Source organism: Endocarpon pusillum, assembly GCF_000464535.1.
Source record: "Endocarpon pusillum Z07020 unplaced genomic scaffold scaffold3643, whole genome shotgun sequence".
In the NCBI taxonomy this organism is placed as follows: domain Eukaryota; kingdom Fungi; phylum Ascomycota; class Eurotiomycetes; order Verrucariales; family Verrucariaceae; genus Endocarpon; species Endocarpon pusillum.
In genome coordinates, this window is record NW_006916345.1 from 203,552 (window position 1) to 221,044 (window position 17,493).

The 17,493-nt window shown below is 49.7% G+C and overlaps 4 protein-coding genes across 4 annotated transcripts; 3 read left to right on the top strand and 1 right to left on the bottom strand.

Annotated features, from left to right (window-relative positions):
- EPUS_03497 (uncharacterized protein) lies at nucleotides 1-5,950 on the top strand (the record flags this gene model as incomplete). Its single annotated transcript, XM_007804853.1, has 7 exons — nucleotides 1-77; nucleotides 131-338; nucleotides 388-567; nucleotides 616-695; nucleotides 749-988; nucleotides 1,040-5,591; nucleotides 5,636-5,950. 7 exons carry the CDS (start codon nucleotides 1-3, stop codon nucleotides 5,948-5,950), a joined length of 5,652 nt encoding a protein of 1,883 aa, XP_007803044.1.
- A 743-nt stretch (nucleotides 5,951-6,693) lies between these two features.
- Nucleotides 6,694-10,502, bottom strand: EPUS_03498 (uncharacterized protein; the record flags this gene model as incomplete). The annotated part of the gene is made up of 4 exons (XM_007804854.1): nucleotides 6,694-8,467; nucleotides 8,514-9,074; nucleotides 9,126-9,387; nucleotides 9,494-10,502. 4 exons carry the CDS (start codon nucleotides 10,500-10,502, stop codon nucleotides 6,694-6,696), a joined length of 3,606 nt encoding a protein of 1,201 aa, XP_007803045.1.
- A 2,977-nt stretch (nucleotides 10,503-13,479) lies between these two features.
- EPUS_03499 (uncharacterized protein) lies at nucleotides 13,480-14,193 on the top strand (the record flags this gene model as incomplete). Its single annotated transcript, XM_007804855.1, has 1 exon — nucleotides 13,480-14,193. The coding sequence occupies one exon, from the start codon at nucleotides 13,480-13,482 to the stop codon at nucleotides 14,191-14,193; it is 714 nt and encodes a 237-aa protein (XP_007803046.1).
- Nucleotides 14,194-15,428: 1,235 nt separating this feature from the next.
- On the top strand, nucleotides 15,429-17,437 carry EPUS_03500 (Glycerol-3-phosphate dehydrogenase; the record flags this gene model as incomplete). Its single annotated transcript, XM_007804856.1, has 4 exons — nucleotides 15,429-15,511; nucleotides 15,558-16,763; nucleotides 16,965-17,319; nucleotides 17,375-17,437. 4 exons carry the CDS (start codon nucleotides 15,429-15,431, stop codon nucleotides 17,435-17,437), a joined length of 1,707 nt encoding a protein of 568 aa, XP_007803047.1.
- Nucleotides 17,438-17,493: the final 56 nt, after the last annotated feature.

The window sequence follows — 17,493 nt, forward strand, 5'->3', positions numbered from 1 at the left end:
ATGGAAACCTCGCGTCGAGGGTTTAGTGAACTATATACATTCCTGCGAGATGCGTTTCAACAAAGAGGCCTCGTCAGGTTGTTAAAGAGCTCTCTGCAATGGACTTTTAAAGCTAATCAACCGAATCTAGCATTCCTCCTGAGGTCCTTCAACTCTTCAAGCAATGCCCCTTACAGGATATCGATTGTCCTGATATTGCCTCTTTCGCGAAACTATTCGAGGGAACTCGTTCAAGCAACCGCTTCCGCCTCGAAGCCAATTCTTTCATCTACACTGTACAGATTCTGTTCCATTTACGCCCAAACCTGGTTCAGGAAAGAGTATTACATTCGCTCATGGTAACGAGACTCCATGGTGCGCTCGTCCTTGCCTTAACATCAGCTCTAGGTCTCTGTGAGACTTCTCAAGGATGAAGAGGAAGCCACCCGGCAACTTTCTGAGCTGGCAGGAAGAAAAATCGATCGCTTTGCTGTTGCAAAGAAGAGAGCAATCATATCGAACAAATTGATCCCATGGCTATTGAAGCATTTCTCGCAAGATTCCACGATCGTACGGCTTAAAGTCATGGTAAGGAGGCCTACACATTCAGAGGAATGTTGTTGAGTTGGTCCTTAGGCAGCGCAATTTCTCTTCCACCTACTCCAAGGAGACGCAGAAGCCAAAACTATTCTCAGATTTTGCCCACCGAGAGACAGGTATTGCGTGCCATCTAGTTCGTTAGGGGCAGTCGTATTAACGAACACTGCAGGTGCTCATTGGGAAGATCAATTACCGCATCTTCTCATTTCCCTGTACGAATCCTGGCGGTGAATCTCCTACGGGAAATTTCCCTTGCGGATATTGATGTGCGTCTGTTCTGGTCACCAGACTTGCTCGGCAACAATGATCCACGCCCTCCTTCCAGCTTCATTGCCGATGTCCAGTGGCTTGATGATACTGTCAAATACCTGCGTGATGTTGATAATCGCCAGACCATTTCAGATGAGAGGTACGCTCGTTCATTCCAGAGAAGCATGCCAGAGCACTGAGGGATATGTAGCCGGGCAAGGACTCATCAGATCCTGTCTCTCCGCGCTGGGTCACTCGTATTATCAGACGTCACTTCGAAAATGCTAGTCACCGTCTCTGAGCGACTCCTCTTCATAATTCCTGCTCATCAGAACAGGCCACTACAGATCCTAGAGATTCCGCTCATCGTCAATATGGAGTACCATAGAAGCGACGGCACTGTTACACGCTTTGACAACACGGTAGCAGAGGCGGAGCTGCAATTGCAACTACACAATGCAGGTTTCTATATCTTGAACGGTTGCAAGAGTGCCATCGACCAGGTGAATTTGCGCTTTGTAACAGACGAGGATTGTAATGGCTTTTGCCAGGCTATGGCCGGTTCACTAAAAAAAATTTCGGCCGGTGTCCAGACTTCGGCTATTGAACAGCTTGATGTGGATATAGTTGGGATCAGGCCTCGACCAAAGAAGCAAAGTCGTGCCGTAATGATCGAACTTTCGCAAGACGCCGTCGTCAGTGGCGACACTCAGGTATTATCACGCACTCCTCAAGCGCCTCACAGGGTCTCTACTAGTCTTCGTATCGATATGTCAGCAACTTCTGAGTCGTCAATATCACCTATATCTCTACCTAGTACGAAAGCGGAAGAAGCTGTACCCGGATATCCGAAAGAGGACAACGAAGACCCTTCGCACGATAACCAACAGGTACAAAAAGAGCTCCATCAAAATGCCGGTGGTGAGGCTGGGACAGGTTCCCGTACTGTGGAGATCGCTGAAGATAGCGGTAGTATGAGAAGAGCATCGGATATGAAAAAGTCGCCAGAGAAGTCAATCGCGCCTGCTGATCCAGCATCAACCAGCCAAGAAAGCATCATAGCATACACTACGGGGGGCCACCTTCCGCAACAGACGCAGCACCGCAGACCTACGAAGTCCAAGATCAGATCTCCTGTCCAAACTCCAAATCTTCAGCATTTAGCTCAAAACGCCCTACAGCATTCGGTGGAGGGCTCGATTACCACAATCCTGCACCACACTGAGCCAACTGCCCGGTCACAAGAAACTAGCCACTCTAAAGCTGCTCAAGCAAGCAATGACGCGCCGCCGCCTCCGCTACCAACCCTAGCGAACTTGGGCAAAAAAATGGCACCGAAACCGGACTCCATGAAGCAGGCAGCCTCTAGCGCTCTACCAGACGTACGCAAGCAGAACGAAGCATCGAGAAGCAGGACCAGCAGGAGTCACTCGAAACCTCTCCGTGCTAAGAATACAGTCACAGTAGGTGAAGCTGCGGTAGATTGGGATGAGGATCTGAGAACAGATCAAGACGACAAGGATCACAGCAAGGTTTCCGAAACTTCCAAGACTGGTAAACCTCGCAGTACAAGGAACGGTACCAAGAAGACTGCCGGCACAAAGACTGCATCTAAGCATCCTCCTTCAAGGAAGAAAGGACCGAAGAAAGATAATATCAATGGGGAAAGGTCGGAGGCAGCAGCTGCCAGCGCAACCCTCGCTAGTACACGACCACGACGGACTGCAGCAAACGTATCGTATATTGAGCAATCAGAGCAAGAGGAACAGAGTCAACGTACAATTGGTGAAACAAAAGACATGGATATTTCTGCCAGAAGACGCCAGACATCGGCGGTAGCATCGTCACCAAGCATGGACAACGATCCAAACCATCACCAAACAGTTTCTGTTGATGACCAAGAGCAAGTTGGTGCAAAATGTGGCGCCGGTGCTGAACTCGGTGACCCTCCCGCAGATACGGAAGTTGTCGTCGAAGTATCTCGTAGCCTCGAAGGACTTCCGGCCACAGACCAGCTTGGCACGAAAGCAGAAATGAAGGATTCGAAGAAAGGTGCGTCAGATCTAATGAGACAATCACATCATAATCAAAACGATGGAGATGATAAACCCGACCATGATCTTCCTCAGCATACAGGAACGGTGGAAGTCGAGGTGGTTGACGACTCTCATCCCATGGACAAACAGAAACTTGCAGAAGTGCTCGGTAACGCTAGCAAAAGCTTCGGGTCAGTCCTCAAGGATGTCATGAAAGAGAGTGGCATGCAGCCAATTGAGGCCCCACTTGTTGAAGCCAAGAAAAAGCCTTTTGGCGATAAACCTGCTTTTGTTAATTCGGTCAAATCTGCTCTGAAACAGACGCCAAAGGGACATAAGATACAATCCTCTCGACCTGGCACGACGAAGCAAGCTCAGACAGCTTCTACCACAAAACAGGGGAGTAATTCTGCAACACGACGTGGACAGGCGAATGAGATCCTGCAATCAGCTCGGTTGAGTGATCAGACCCGGATGGAAGAGTCCACCTCGCGCCAAACGCTCGAAGGTCGAGTTAATCTGGCAGTTGTGCAGCCGACTACGAATGCTTCCATGCCAAAGGCTACCCCAGAGCGTTCTAAAAGGCTCAGCAAGGCTCCTACAGGCGTACATCAAAGACCTTCGGATATCAATCAATCTAGCCCTACCAAAGACAGCGTGCTCTATGAAAACGACCACAAAACCACTCCAAATTCAGCTCCTGTGTTTGCGAAGCAACAGCCGTGGGTAGAAGATGATAGTCCAGCTCTGATTATGCCATTATCACCTGCTCCTTTAGTTGACAAGCGGAGGCCATCAGCAGAAGCTGGAAGCTCAGCTGTAATCTTACCACCCGACCGTACCCCTTCGATCGCGAACGAGATATCGATTCCAAAGCCTAGGAATGCAGCTCTGTTTCCATCGTCAAGCAACAAAGAAGCTGATGTTGGCAATGACGGGCGGAAGAGGAGCGCTTCTCCAGCGGCTGAGAGGCGGCATGTCAAAAGAGCGCGAAAGACGGATCCAGTATCTGGGAGGAATCAAGTTGTTAACAAGGCGACTCAAAGGTCCGACTTAACACCGCAGCTCACTGCCAGCATTCCAGGTCATGGACTAAGTACCACGCCACGTAGCTCAGAGCCATCAATACAACCAAATAGAAATATCGTACCAAGTGACAGGGCCCTTGGAACCGCCAGGATGCAACGCACACAGCAACCTGCTGATAGGAGTGGGACGCAGGTTACTTGTCCTGGTGTCATGGCCACGGAAAGTTCTACAAAACTCGTCGAGTCCAAGGCCCAGACTCCGCGACGCGGTATGGGTTTGACCTACCTTCCAGACCATCCAGACCATCCAGACATTCCGGACATTCCGGACGATCGTCTTCACCGAAAAGCACAAATCATTGTATTTAGTGCAAGAGGCCCACGAAACCAAGGTACTATATCATCAGACAGGCGAGCACACAATCAAGGTCAGAGCAATTCTGTACCAACCGAAACTGGCAAACACTTGGCCTTTAAGAACCTTCATAGTGAGTCAAGAATTGCGGGGCCCACCAAGAGGAAAATCCCATCTCAATTTCGGTTATTTAGAGGTGATGCGAAGCGTAAAGTCGACTTTCTGGTTTCTGATCCGGAATCAACTGATGATGGACTCGATCTTGATGAGGAAAGCATAGAGGATGTCGCTCTTGCACCCGCCATTTTGGATCTTGAAACTGGTAAGAGCGCCTCGCAGACCTCTAAAGTAGACGAGAACGGGAGTCCTCGTCTTAATGTCCCCCGGCCTTCTCAAATTTCCAATCTACCTCATGACTTTCGAACTCTTGATGACTCTGCTGATCTCGAGGAGAGTATTGGGACCGCTTCAGCCTTCGAAACCCCTGAAAGTGAAGGGCTCAAGAGCAACGGATCTGCCGGTTTTGGTCTGAAGACAGCGGTTTCCCATTACGCCGCCGCAAACGCGCAGATGATTGTCAAGATGAAAAACCCTCCAAGGAGAGCATCCATTGGCGTAGGGAAGTTCCTGGATCATAGTTTCCCTCAGGCCAGCAAGAACATTGAGATCAAGGTATTCAAAGCGTCAAATTCCCTTGACGAGGTTGGTCCGAAGAGAGTTCCCAGAAAGACGAAACCTACAGATCAATTTCATCATGAGCGGGACTCGGATCCACTCACTGTATCAGTGCTACAAGGACGTCTCAACGACACGACCTCAGCCCTCCAAGATAAGACGCCTTTGTTTGACATTGATCAACTCAATGTTAGTGTTGCTAATGAGCAGCTGGATTCTGCTGCTTCTGCTCGTGTTCGAAGGCTGCGGTCGAGCACTCCGTCATCACCGGAACGGGAAGCGCTCGACGTAATTGCTTCTCCGCCTTCATTCAATACACGATTAGGCAAGATGATCATGCCCCCACCTTCGAGGAAGGAACAAAACATATCAGTACGCGGTAAGGAACAGGAAAGAGAACTGTACCTGCGACGGGAGCAGTCTACGTTGATAGATGCAGAGACGACACTAGTTGACGCTGAAGCTTCCGAAGAAGAGAAGCGTCTATCTTCACCACAAGCGCAGCAGCTTTCATCCCCATCCTCATCACCATCAGAAGAAGACGATGCCCCGGTTCCGTCGTCACAACAGGTCCCCAGCAAGAATCTTCATGTAGATCGCAAATTCTGGAACGAGAAGCTAGCCGAGACACAGCAAACAGTAACGGAGATCCTTGAGCAAATTTCTCAGGTCAGTACCCCTTCTTATTTCATGAACAAGACTGACCAATGCAGAAACTTCTCTTACGTTTCTCAAACGCCGAACAAGGTATCAGGTTCAAGATCGATCACTATCACTACGGCGGCTACAAGATCCTCAACAACTTCGTCGAGCAATTTGATGATCGCGTTACCCAGGAGAAGGCCTTGCCAAGTCCTCGGGTAAATGCATACCGGAAACTTTTGGATGATGCGATCTGTCGGCTTCAGCAAGCGAAGGGAAGTAGCCGGGCAGGTCCTTCGTTACATGATCTGGAGAAGAGCCGCAGCAGGCGGAGCGAGTATGTGCTGGCGAATTTGGAGAAGTTTGCCGCTACACACGCATCTTAGAAAGTAGGAAGCAAGACTCCAACGTGCAATGACTATTGTGGATCACCTCTCTGGAGGGCAAATGTGCAAGAGTTAGATATGATTTTTCTTGTGGAAAGTAGAACTGAAGTACCCCGTTGTGATTCAGAATCGCAATAGTACATTCGCTTCGGTGAGCAACTTTCATTTACTTGTCACCATTTTGTACAGACCTCCGAAGGCATGAGTCTTACATCCCTCTAAGCACCAGAACCACGTCGAAGCAAGCTGTCTTCCCGATCAATGTTCCGCCGAAACGATCCTCTGATCCATCTAACGCTGCCTACTGCATAGCTGCTCATGGTTTGGAAGTCAGTGCCACGCTTCTCGAGATGCATATGCTTGCAGCGAATACTACCCTTTCACCACGCATATTACTCCGAGCATTCCTGGCCTCGACTTCTTTCCCTTGCCGCCGATACGTATGCGTATGCAGGTTCTTTAGTTCCTAGGAAGGGAGATTTGTTCCAGCAGACAGCACATCAGCTATGGGTCCGTAACTCACGAGTTTAATGGTCGTTGTCGATATTCCCCCTCGTTCTCGAGCTTCAAGGAGGTCTATTCCTAGCCTCGATTCAGAGGATAGAGAAGGAAGAAAGACAGACAGAAGGCTGGACTGGCTGCGCAGCAGCAGACGAGAGATGATGAGATCTTTAGCTTACGAAGGGATATGTAGCTAAGTATTGGTAGTTATATTACTGTGCGATCTCAAGATGAGGTGGTTTCTAATTCATTCTCCTCCTCTTTCTGCTTTGACTCTCCTTCAGCAACTTCACTACTGCCTTATGTCCGTTCCATGCAGCATATGACAGCGGTGTCTGACCCAAATTGTCCACTAAGTCTACTACAGCGTCATTCTTTATCAGCAACTTCACTACTGCCTCATGCCCGTTCTCTGCAGCATATGACAGTGGTGTCTGGCCATATTTAGTATCCACTGAGTCCACTGTAGCACCATTCTCTATCAACATCTTCACTACTGTCTCATGCCTGTTCTCTGCAGCCTGTGACAGCGGTGTCTGGTTATGTTTGTCCACTAAGTCCACCACAGCACCATTCTCTATCAGCAGCTTCACTACTGCCTTATGTCCGCGCTTTGCAGCACATAAAAGCGGTGTCTGGCCATCTGAGTCCACTGAGTCCACTATAGCACCCTTCTCCACTAGCAGCTTCACTACTGCCTCATGCCCGTTCTCTGCAGCCTGTGACAGCGGTGTCTGGTTATGTTTGTCCACTAAGTCCACCACAGCACCATTCTCTATCAGCAGCTTCACTACTGCCTTATGTCCGCGCTTTGCAGCACATAAAAGCGGTGTCTGGCCATCTGAGTCCACTGAGTCCACTATAGCACCCTTCTCCACTAGCAGCTTCACTACTGCCTCATGCCCGTTCTCTGCAGCATATGACAGTGGTGTCTGGCCATATTTAGTATCCACTGAGTCCACTGTAGCACCATTCTCTATCAACATCTTCACTACTGTCTCATGCCTGTTCTCTGCAGCCTGTGACAGCGGTGTCTGGTTATGTTTGTCCACTAAGTCCACCACAGCACCATTCTCTATCAGCAGCTTCACTACTGCCTTATGCCCGTTCTCTGCAGCATATGACAGCGGTGTCTGGCCATATTTAGTATCCACCGAGTCCACTGTAGCACCATTCTCTATCAATAGCTTCACTACTGCCTTATGACCCTTCTGTGCAGCTAATGACAGTGGTGTCTGACCGTATGCACCTTTGGAGTCAAAGTCCCTCATAGCCGAAATCAGGTCGGACATGATTCTTGCAATACCAAAGAAAGCTGCTATATTAACAGGCGAAATAGTACGGATGGATACATATGGGTACATGACATCGCGCAATAGTCTGAAGCTCAAGAAGTCAATTTTTGACCTGGTGTTAAGGTATTCTTTGGCAAGGTCCAAAGGTGCATCTGGCAAGTCTTCGCTCATTCGAAGGTGGTTGCCCCATTGCGTAGCGGCGTAGGACAAAATCGATATTTTCATATCGCTTTCATCCGATGCTTTTCTGCCTGTCGAAGATGGGAAGTTGAGAAAGGTAAGGCATGTACATGCGATTTTGCTGTGCCATTGCGCTTTGGTGAGACCGAATATCTGGTCTTGCCCACGCAGATATTCGTCAAGAGAGTAATGGACTAAACGGACGGCGGATGTTTCCTGGTCAGTCACAACTAAGCCATGACAGCAGTTTAGCAATGTTCCTCTAACAGGGATACCCCTGAGGTCAAAAGAGGTGTCACCATCCTTGACTGCAAGTGAGCATAGTAGCTCATCAACAGTGAGCGGCTGTTCCGCTAGATGGATCCACGCAATGACCTTCCCTGCTCGCCTGGACAGTGCATTCGGCTGCTGCTCTATCCTAGTCATTGTTCCAGTAAAGGCCTCGCCAAGATTCGACGGCAATGTTTCCAAGGCTTCTTGACGATCGCGTATGGTTGTAGCCTGGAGGACGGCATGGACTTGCAGTGTAGGCAGGAGAAATCTAGTATATTAGTACTGCGGGTGATGCTAGACATGGCTACACTCACATTCCCTCAGCTGAGTCGACAACTTTCTCAAGAATGTCCATTCTCAGCTTCTTGTCCATAGCATCAGGCTCAACATCATTGGGTCCACCAATTTCATGTTCGATATATCGTCGAATATCGCTTCTGTGAGCTTCAATGTAAATGCTTTGTTCTTCCTTGAAGTATTTCTGGATAGCTTCCCGGACATGAGGACGGCCGGTAATGAATAATTGCATGGAGGGAGGTCTGTCACTTAGACATTCCAAAAGGCCTCGTAGGTCTGATAGTTCATCAAGTGCGTCTAGGCAAACGTATACTCTGCTGAACTGCGCACAGATTATTTGGAGAAAATTTTTTGCTTCTGTCAACTTTAGTGGTTTCATTTGCGTGACCTGTTCTTCGTACAGTTTCAGAGCATCCACTGGAATATGGGGTAAAAGTCCTAATAGTTGCTTCAGGACTGCACCTAAAGTATTCTCTGTCGTCTGTTGTTTCTGGTCTCTATAGTCGGAGTACATGTATGCCAACCCTATTTTCGATCCTAGGGCCACGTGTTCTCCCAACATATCGATTACAAGAGATCTATTCTGGATTATCAGTCTTTCACATAAAGGGTAACGTTTTTTAACTTACGTGATAATTGTTTTCCCAGCTCCTGGGTCTCCATAGCAGCATAGTGTTTGACACTTTGGTGTCTTTGACGACCAATCGAGATATTTAGGGTCTTCAAGCATCCACATACCCGTACCTTCAACGCGCTGCTTTTGGTTCTCGGAGTGCCGGGCTGAAGGGCTAAGGGGAGACAGCCATTTGAATATCTCCTGCAGCCTTCGATCTAGCTGTTGCTGTTCTCTATCGAGGGCAAGTCCTTTTGTGATTGACTTGATTTCCTGCACTATAAATCTACATCAGCAAGATTTCTATAAGCCACAAGAGAAGCGCCACTAATAGGCATCAACTTGAATAGTCTATAAAATGAAGATGGACGGGTTACTACTAACGTTCATGCATGACCCCGCGCGCCTCTGGTGTGCTTTTGATGTCCGCGGCATCTGTAATCTGAAGAAGCTCCTTCGCGTATGCTGCTGCTGTAGCTGCAGCGTACCTTTGCCACCGATCGTTCTTATGGGTATCGGAATAGTCACAGATGCCACGGATGACAAGACAAGGGAAATCATTCATCAATCCGGCAGCTTCCGTTTCAAAACAGAGACAATTTTCCAACATCTGGTCCCGTTTTCGTGCATTCTTGACAACCTGGTTGCCAGAAGCGATAGTGCCGTAGTGGATAAAAGGATCTCGATCGGGGCGTTCTAAGCGTACCACCTCCTGCTCGGTGTCACACTCATTACAGTCGTTCTTGCTGCTTATATGCTCATAATCTGGGTGAAACAGCCGATCATGATCTACACCTTGATAGATGTAGCCCGGCCCTTTTCGCGGTTTGGCCATCAGCGGATAAAACTTGTACATGGCATCCAGTATGTTGGGTATCGCGCTCCCTCTTGTGTCATGTTGGCTTTCAAGAGCGCCCATCGCGTTGAGCAGAACCCAAGGCGGGGAGTTCAATGCGCCATACTCCTTAAAACCGCGGGCAGTGGTTTTTCCGCAATCATATTGTCTAACGCCTCCAAAGGTGCCATTCGGTTTGCTTACCACAACGTCGCCCAGCCGGATATCGTTGTCATTGCTCGGGATACCACCGCCGATCCCGACCATTAGTCCGAATTTTATAGCTGGAAAGCTGGAGAGCATTTGCATAGCAGCTTTGGCGGCGGGCGTGGTCCCGTATCGGCCGGGTGGAAGGCTGGCAATGACCACATTGTGCTCGCCGTTTGGGGCGTTGATGGAGCCTAGGGTGTAGATGTTGTCGTCATTCGTGTGCTTGTGCTGGGGCGGGGGATGCTTCTTGTCGAGCATTGCCTCAGCAGCGGCCCTTTCATGCGATAAGGCTGCGATCCATCCAACGGTGTATTCAGAGTTGTTAAGATGTGGCGATATATGGGCCATCCCGTCTCAGGTTGCAGATAAGGACGTTTGCAGACGCTCAACAGCCTTAAGTAAGTACAGAAGCCGGGCAGCGGAAACAAATTCTTCAACTAGAGTATGACTGCGTGATATGAAGTGTGGCATGGCCGGCTGAACAAGCTGCACAGCTGATTGATGAAAGAGAGCAATGACCAGGGAAGACATAAAAGCCTGCGCGGGTGGCTAGCTGAGGCCGGAGGGCCATTCCGCAAGCATCAGCCAATGACCAGCGAACCTAACAAAAGGCTGGAAGGAGTCGCAAACAATGCGCCTCCCAGCTACCTATTAAAGACTGAGCTGTATCAGTTCCTCGCCGTCTGGCATTGCATCTTTTGTGTTGGTTGTCTTGTGTCTTCGAGATAGATAAGAACATTCTGTAAAGGGAGAAACACTATAGAGAAGGGCATCAACCATTATCCAATTAGCGACTACATCTTGAGTGGCATCTATTTTGAGTCAATAGAGAGAGTGGTGATTGGTATTGCTGCTTTTCATCTGCGACACTCTCATTACTTTCCATTTGTTCTTGTGAATAAATCGCTTTCTCCAAACCTGGCTCGTTGATACGACCTCAACTTCTTGATTGAGACATTCATGCTGGCCGTACGAGCTCTATGGCCGTACTCGGGCAACTTCGTCTACCAAGCGATTGAGCGCAAGATGACAGCGCTTTTTGCGATCCTGTCTCCTCCTTCCGTCCTCTAACCCCAGACACCATAGTCATATCTCTGCTGGCTGATTGAAGCATTTCCGCCTCGAAATCGAACCGAGTCGAGATCGCCGAAAGACGATGGTACGCCGTTCACATCATGATGACTACAGCGTCGTCTATGTCGCCATTCTTCCTACCACGGCCGAAGCTGCGTTAGGCATGCTGGATAAGGAGCACGATTGCTACTTTGATTTTGCGCTTGATGACGACTACTCGACCATGATTTAGTCTTCTCGTCTTGTTTCGTGGGCTACGTCACGACCAGTTTGATAATGATCAAGGTGTACTTAACGTGGTGGTGGCGTTGATGCTGGAGATTGGCAACAACGCGGCGGCCACCGTGGCGACGCGGCTGCTTAACGACTTTCCCTCGGTTCGCTTCGGGCCGCCGTGGTGGTGAGCCAGCCAACTGACATGTTCGGCGGCGTGGTGCAATACGATGTAGACAAGAGACTGATCAATAGGGGATTTGAAAGAACATGACAGTTGTATAAGCGCCGGCGGTGCTCAGTACGAATGTACAGTGGCTACGAGCTCAGCAGTCACGAGTGGGAAGCCAAATTCCACAACATCTGGCAGAGTTGATACTACGGTACCCGAGGATGCAAGGACGATACACGCTTCGACTACCCAGCCAGATCAGCTCTTCAGGTCATCATATGCACATCAGTCTGGCGCAATGTGTCAGCAATATGGTTGGCGGTATATGATCTCCGCCTGGCTCGGCTCGACCACGAACCCTAGCTACACTATAGCACGATTGTATCGGCCAACACTGGTCAAGAATCCTGTATTACGACACAATTTGAAGGAGGATATGCATGTGTTATGCGTGGAGATGGAAGCGGCCGGATTGATGGACAGCATTTCGTGCTTGGTCGTCCAAAGAATCTACAACTATGCAGATTCGCACAAGAATCAGAAGTAGCAGCCCTATGCTGCAACAAGGGCGCCACGTATATGAAAGAGCTTTTCAAAATCATTCTTGCTCCACGCGTTATCCAAATGGCTAGGGCAGAGGAGATCACTATAATGATTACATCGCAGGGCACAAATACACTAGTATTTCGGTCGGCGATCAGGCGAAGGCGCATCTTGGGATTGTAAATCATTACTCTTCAGCATCGAGTGCAAATACCTCACTAGCGACGTTGAAAGCTTGTGGCCTGTGCCTCGGCTCAGCACCCCAGATGGACACGAGCTTTCTTCAAAGGACGTCGCGCCGAGATGGATGCAATGAGAGACATGCTCCAACCCGCCGACCCGTCTTGGGAACCGTTGAGGTTGGTGCTTGGTGACATAGGTGGCATAGGAAAGACGCAGTTGGCGATCACGTATGCTCAACATCACTCCAGTGACCACGACTCGGTGTTTCGGCTCAACGCACCCTCGGAGGCAACCCCTAAGATGAGCTTTTGACATATTGCAGAGCGTGCGCCCGAGTAACATCACGGGGAGAAGCTTGACGACGAAAAGATCGTCCAATAGGTGTCTTGATAGCTGTCGGATATGAGCGGTATATAAATGCACAACATGCCAATCATTCGTTTCTAATTCGGGACAAGTCCGCAAATTGGAAAGCTGGGTTAGGATGCCCAGCGAAACCTTTTATGCCTTGCACTGCAGCTGCCCTCAACGGCCCAGACCATTGATCATTTGGGACCTTTTCTTCAAGATATTATAGTCAGAGGAAGTCGTTCAGGTTCGCCACGTGGGCAAGCACATCGAGTACTGGCGATGTGGTCGACCGTCACAGCTGATCTTGGTGGATGAACAGCAGAGGCTGCGGGAGGAGGATAGTGCTAATGAATGCTTTGAGGCGCTGGATGCAGGAGACAAGGCGGCACGATTCGTAGAGACACTCACTGGCTTAGTTGAGAGAAATTAAGATTCCTTCATCTTGGGCTCAACACTATAGGAATGGTGGTTGGAACACGTGTCATTGAGGTAAGAAAAGTATGCCGCAGGAGTCGTCTGAAGTACATAATACCAACAGATTCAGATTGCCCTTCAACCGCCCCAGCGGCTGATCGACACGCTGTATTTTAGTGCCCGCAAACCCCCCTGAGCGGGCTCGAGGGTTCAATTCAACATGGTTGACAATTGACTTGTCGGCGCTCATGATCGTTACGCGACGTTCTGGTCGACCACTCTCACAGACGCTAATTTTCATCTTCTATGGGTCTCTGCATCAAGATCCTACCTTCGAGGCCTGAAGCCGCCGTATAAGGGAACGCCAATGCGCTCATGGCATCCTCTCCAACCACAACTTACCCTTCTACCTCAACCACCAACACCTTCTTGTTTCCATGGAGGACAAGTAAAATAGCTATCACTAATGGGCCAAAGTCACCACGATTTCCCTGGGTCACCTCGCCCCGAGGCCCTCTCAACGCTAATCCGCCTTCCCCTCTCCCACCAAGTTGGGTGCCGCCTACCATCGACGCAGAAAAACGCTCCTCCCTCTCTGCAAGCATAAAGCAATACTTCCTCATAAGCAAGCGTACCAAGATAGTTCTCGGCGTTGTCATAGCCTGCATTCTCATTCTCATCATTGGCCTGGCAGCTGGGCTCTCCGCACGCAACAAACCACAAGATCTCCCTCTTCCATCCGACAATGGCGGCCCTTATCAGGGCGAGCTGACATATTACGCCCCCGGTCTTGGTGCGTGCGGTATCGAATCAAAAGATGGTGACGATATCGTCTCTCTGTCACATGCCCTCTTCGATGCTGTATCGACGAGTGCGAATCCGAATCTGAACCCATTGTGTAGGAAGATGGTCCGCGCGAGGAGAGGTGAAATGACTGTGGACTTGAAGGTTGTGGATAGGTGTACTGGGTGTCAGCCGAGGGATTTGGACATTACCGAGAAGACTTTTGCGAAATTGGCGAGGGTAGAGCAAGGGAGGGTGGATGTGGAGTGGAGCTGGCTTGAGGAAGTGCCTGACGCTGCTTCTTGAGAGCTGGACCACTCTGTACATGACAGGCGTGGCTTGAGCCTGGATTTGGGAGCACCCTTAGGAAGAAGGTGATTTTACAGAGCGTGCAAATCCAATCAAGGAGGAAACTTGCTGCTCTGCTTCTCAATCTGTCAGTTCCTCATCTCAGGTTTCTGCTCCATTGTCTGGGCTATAAATCCTCTCAGCGCCGCCCAACGGTTGTTTACCAGATTTCCGCTTTCTGGCCCGGCAGTATCCTCCTCCGTTCTGTTCGTCTTCTTCCCGTTCATCTGAGCCAAGTTCTTCGCAAATCTCTCCCTCTCTCCCTTATCAACCTTCTCTCTCCTCTTCAACGCGCCGGGTCGACTCTTCATACTTTTGCGGTGTATGATATTCACATTCGCTTGCTTTCTCAAGGCTGCACCTCTGCTTGTCTCACCTCCAGCCGGATCTGGTGCAGCACGCCCATCCCCAGGCAGTGCATCAGCCAAGGACCCGAGATTAGCAACAAGCTGTTTCTTTTGTCTTCGACGCTTATTTTTCTGGGCTTCAGAGGAGGAGGCAGATGATTTTGTGACTTTGGATATCAGATTCGAGTGTTTAATATGGCGCTTGTCTTTCTTCGTTGTAGGAAATGCTGTGGTAGTGGAAGAGGATGGCCAGAGAGGTGACGGCTGCTTCTGTGTTTGTGTGCGCTTGATGGAAGACTTCAAAGGGCGAGTGGCAGGGTGGGCGCGGGGTGGGAGAGCCTGCGGTCAATTAGCTGGCAGGCATTTTGACTTCTTCAGCATGAGAAGACATGCCATTCCGGCTAGGATGTATTGGATATTCCTTGACCGGTTACGAAGGTGGCTTTCAAGCACCCCTTTGGGATAAGTGCGCACTTATCACAACCAGGGCCAACGCTCCCAAAGAGCTGCGGAAGACTGGTTGATCCAGAGATGATTCTCCAACAGCTTGAGTTTATTTAATGGTGGCTTTGGAGGATGTCGTATGCTAGCTTATTAGGGTATAATGCCCGCTCCGTAGGCTCTTTAGTTATCGATAACAACGGCTATTTTGACTCCTGTCCTGCTGAGGATCCAGTTCAACCGAGGCAAGTCGACAGTCAACAATTCGGTCAACAGTCAACAAATTCTTCTTTCTCTTGCTTGATGCTTCTTTTCTACTCGAAAAATCTTCACAGAGCATCATATACCAGTGCAAGCCTTATTCGTCGCCGGTCCTCACCTTTGCTTCCTCAAGATTTCCGCAAAATGGATACTCTAAAACAGAAGATGTCCTCCCTAACACCTTTTGCGAAGAAGCACAAAGTAACCATCGTCGGATCTGGCAATTGGTGGGTGCATCTGCTGCTCGCGCGTCAAAAATAACTAATAGAGCAGGGGTTCAACAATCGCCAAAGTCGTTGCCGAGAATACTGCTGCTCACTCGGAAATTTTCGAGAAAGACGTCCAGATGTGGGTGTACGAGGAAGAAATCACTGTGCCAAAGTCATCACAGCACTATGATGCCTCCTCTGACCTCAGCACCAAACCCCAGAAGCTCACCCACCTCATCAACCACTTCCATGAGAACGTCAAATACCTCCCCGGTATTCCTTTGCCCAAGAATGTGATTGCAAATCCATCCCTCACCAACGCCGTCAAAGATTCTACCATCCTAGTGTTCAACCTTCCGCATCAATTTATTGGTGGCATATGTAAACAGTTGCGGGGACACATCCTGCCATATGCAAGAGGCATCTCGTGTATCAAAGGAGTAAATGTGCAAGAAGATTCGGTCTCGCTATTCTCTGAAGTGATTGGCAAGGAACTTGATATCTACTGTGGAGCACTCTCGGGAGCAAACATAGCCAATGAAGTGGCGCAAGAGAAGTTCTCGGAGACTACTGTTGCCTACGATCCTCCTTCGGTTGACTCGCAGAACCCGACACCAGCCACTTCGAGAGGACCAAGTCCAGCGTCAAGCCATGCCGACCTCACACAACTAGCACATAGAGATGTATCAGGGAAAGCGTCAGGTGTCAAGCTCAAACCTCTCCCGCAAGAGTACCCGGCTCTTGATCACAGCACTCTCAAGACTCTTTTCCACCGGACATACTTCCAAGTTCGGGTGGTGTCGGACGTAGCTGGCGTATCGCTTGGTGGTGCTCTGAAGAATATCATCGCCATTGCAGCAGGTTTCGTAGACGGGCTTGGTTGGGGAGATAATGCCAAGGCAGCTGTCATGAGGATCGGGCTGCTCGAGATGGTCAAGTTCGGCAAACAATTTTTTGGGAAGACTATACAACCAAGAACCTTCACCGAAGAATCGGCCGGTGTGGCAGATTTGATCACCACCTGTGCTGGAGGACGGAATCACCGCTGCGCCAAATTGAGTGTCCAGAGAGGAGTCCCCATAGAAGAGGTGGAAGCTCAGGAGCTCAACGGCCAGAAGCTGCAAGGAACGCTTACTGCGGTAGAAGTCAACCATTTTTTGAAGATCCAAGGAATGGAAAAGGAATTCCCCCTATTTACAGCTGTGTATGAGATTCTACAGGGAAGGGCCAAGGTTGAGGATCTGCCACAGTTGATTGAGGGATCAGGCGAGTAAGTGGTGTTTCGGTCTTGCCACGAGTTGTATAGCAGAGCATGCATGATACCCCATGTGTACAATGAGAGAGGAAAGGACAAGAGAAGAACAAACGAGAGCAGCAATGCTTGTGTCCAGATACAGTGATCATTTATACTCAAGCTTCCTTCTTGACTTTCTTGCGTGGCCCACACCAACTGTTGATTGAGTCCAGGTAGAATACAGCCTTTCTCCAACAACAAGAACCTGTACAAATCTCCTCCATTGGCGACAACCCAAACTGAGCCTGAATACCCACCAACCTCCCAACCTGATTCATCCAGCAAACCCTTCGTGATATCAAGTCCCATCTCGGACTCTGTTTCCTCAGCTGGCATGCTCCCTGCTACCACGCATACAGCAGATAAAAAGCTTACCATGACTTCACCATCCTCAAAGTCTCTGCCAATAGCATCCTCCTCCTCCTCCCCTTTCCTCGTCCCACCCCACCCGCTCTCAACCTCCCGCTACCACCGCCAACTCCTCGTCCCATCCATCTCCATCCGCGGGCAGGAAGCAATCTCAAAAGCCAAAGTATGTCTCCTTGAAACCCCCCGTCTCCCCCTCCCCCCTCATCACTCCAATACAGCCTCTCTTCCCCTTCCAAGCCCACCACCAAGCCAGCCCACTAACCCACCGTATCTTCATGTAGGTCCTGATAATCGGCCTCGGCGGCCTCGGCTCCCCGGCATCCCTCTACCTCGCCTC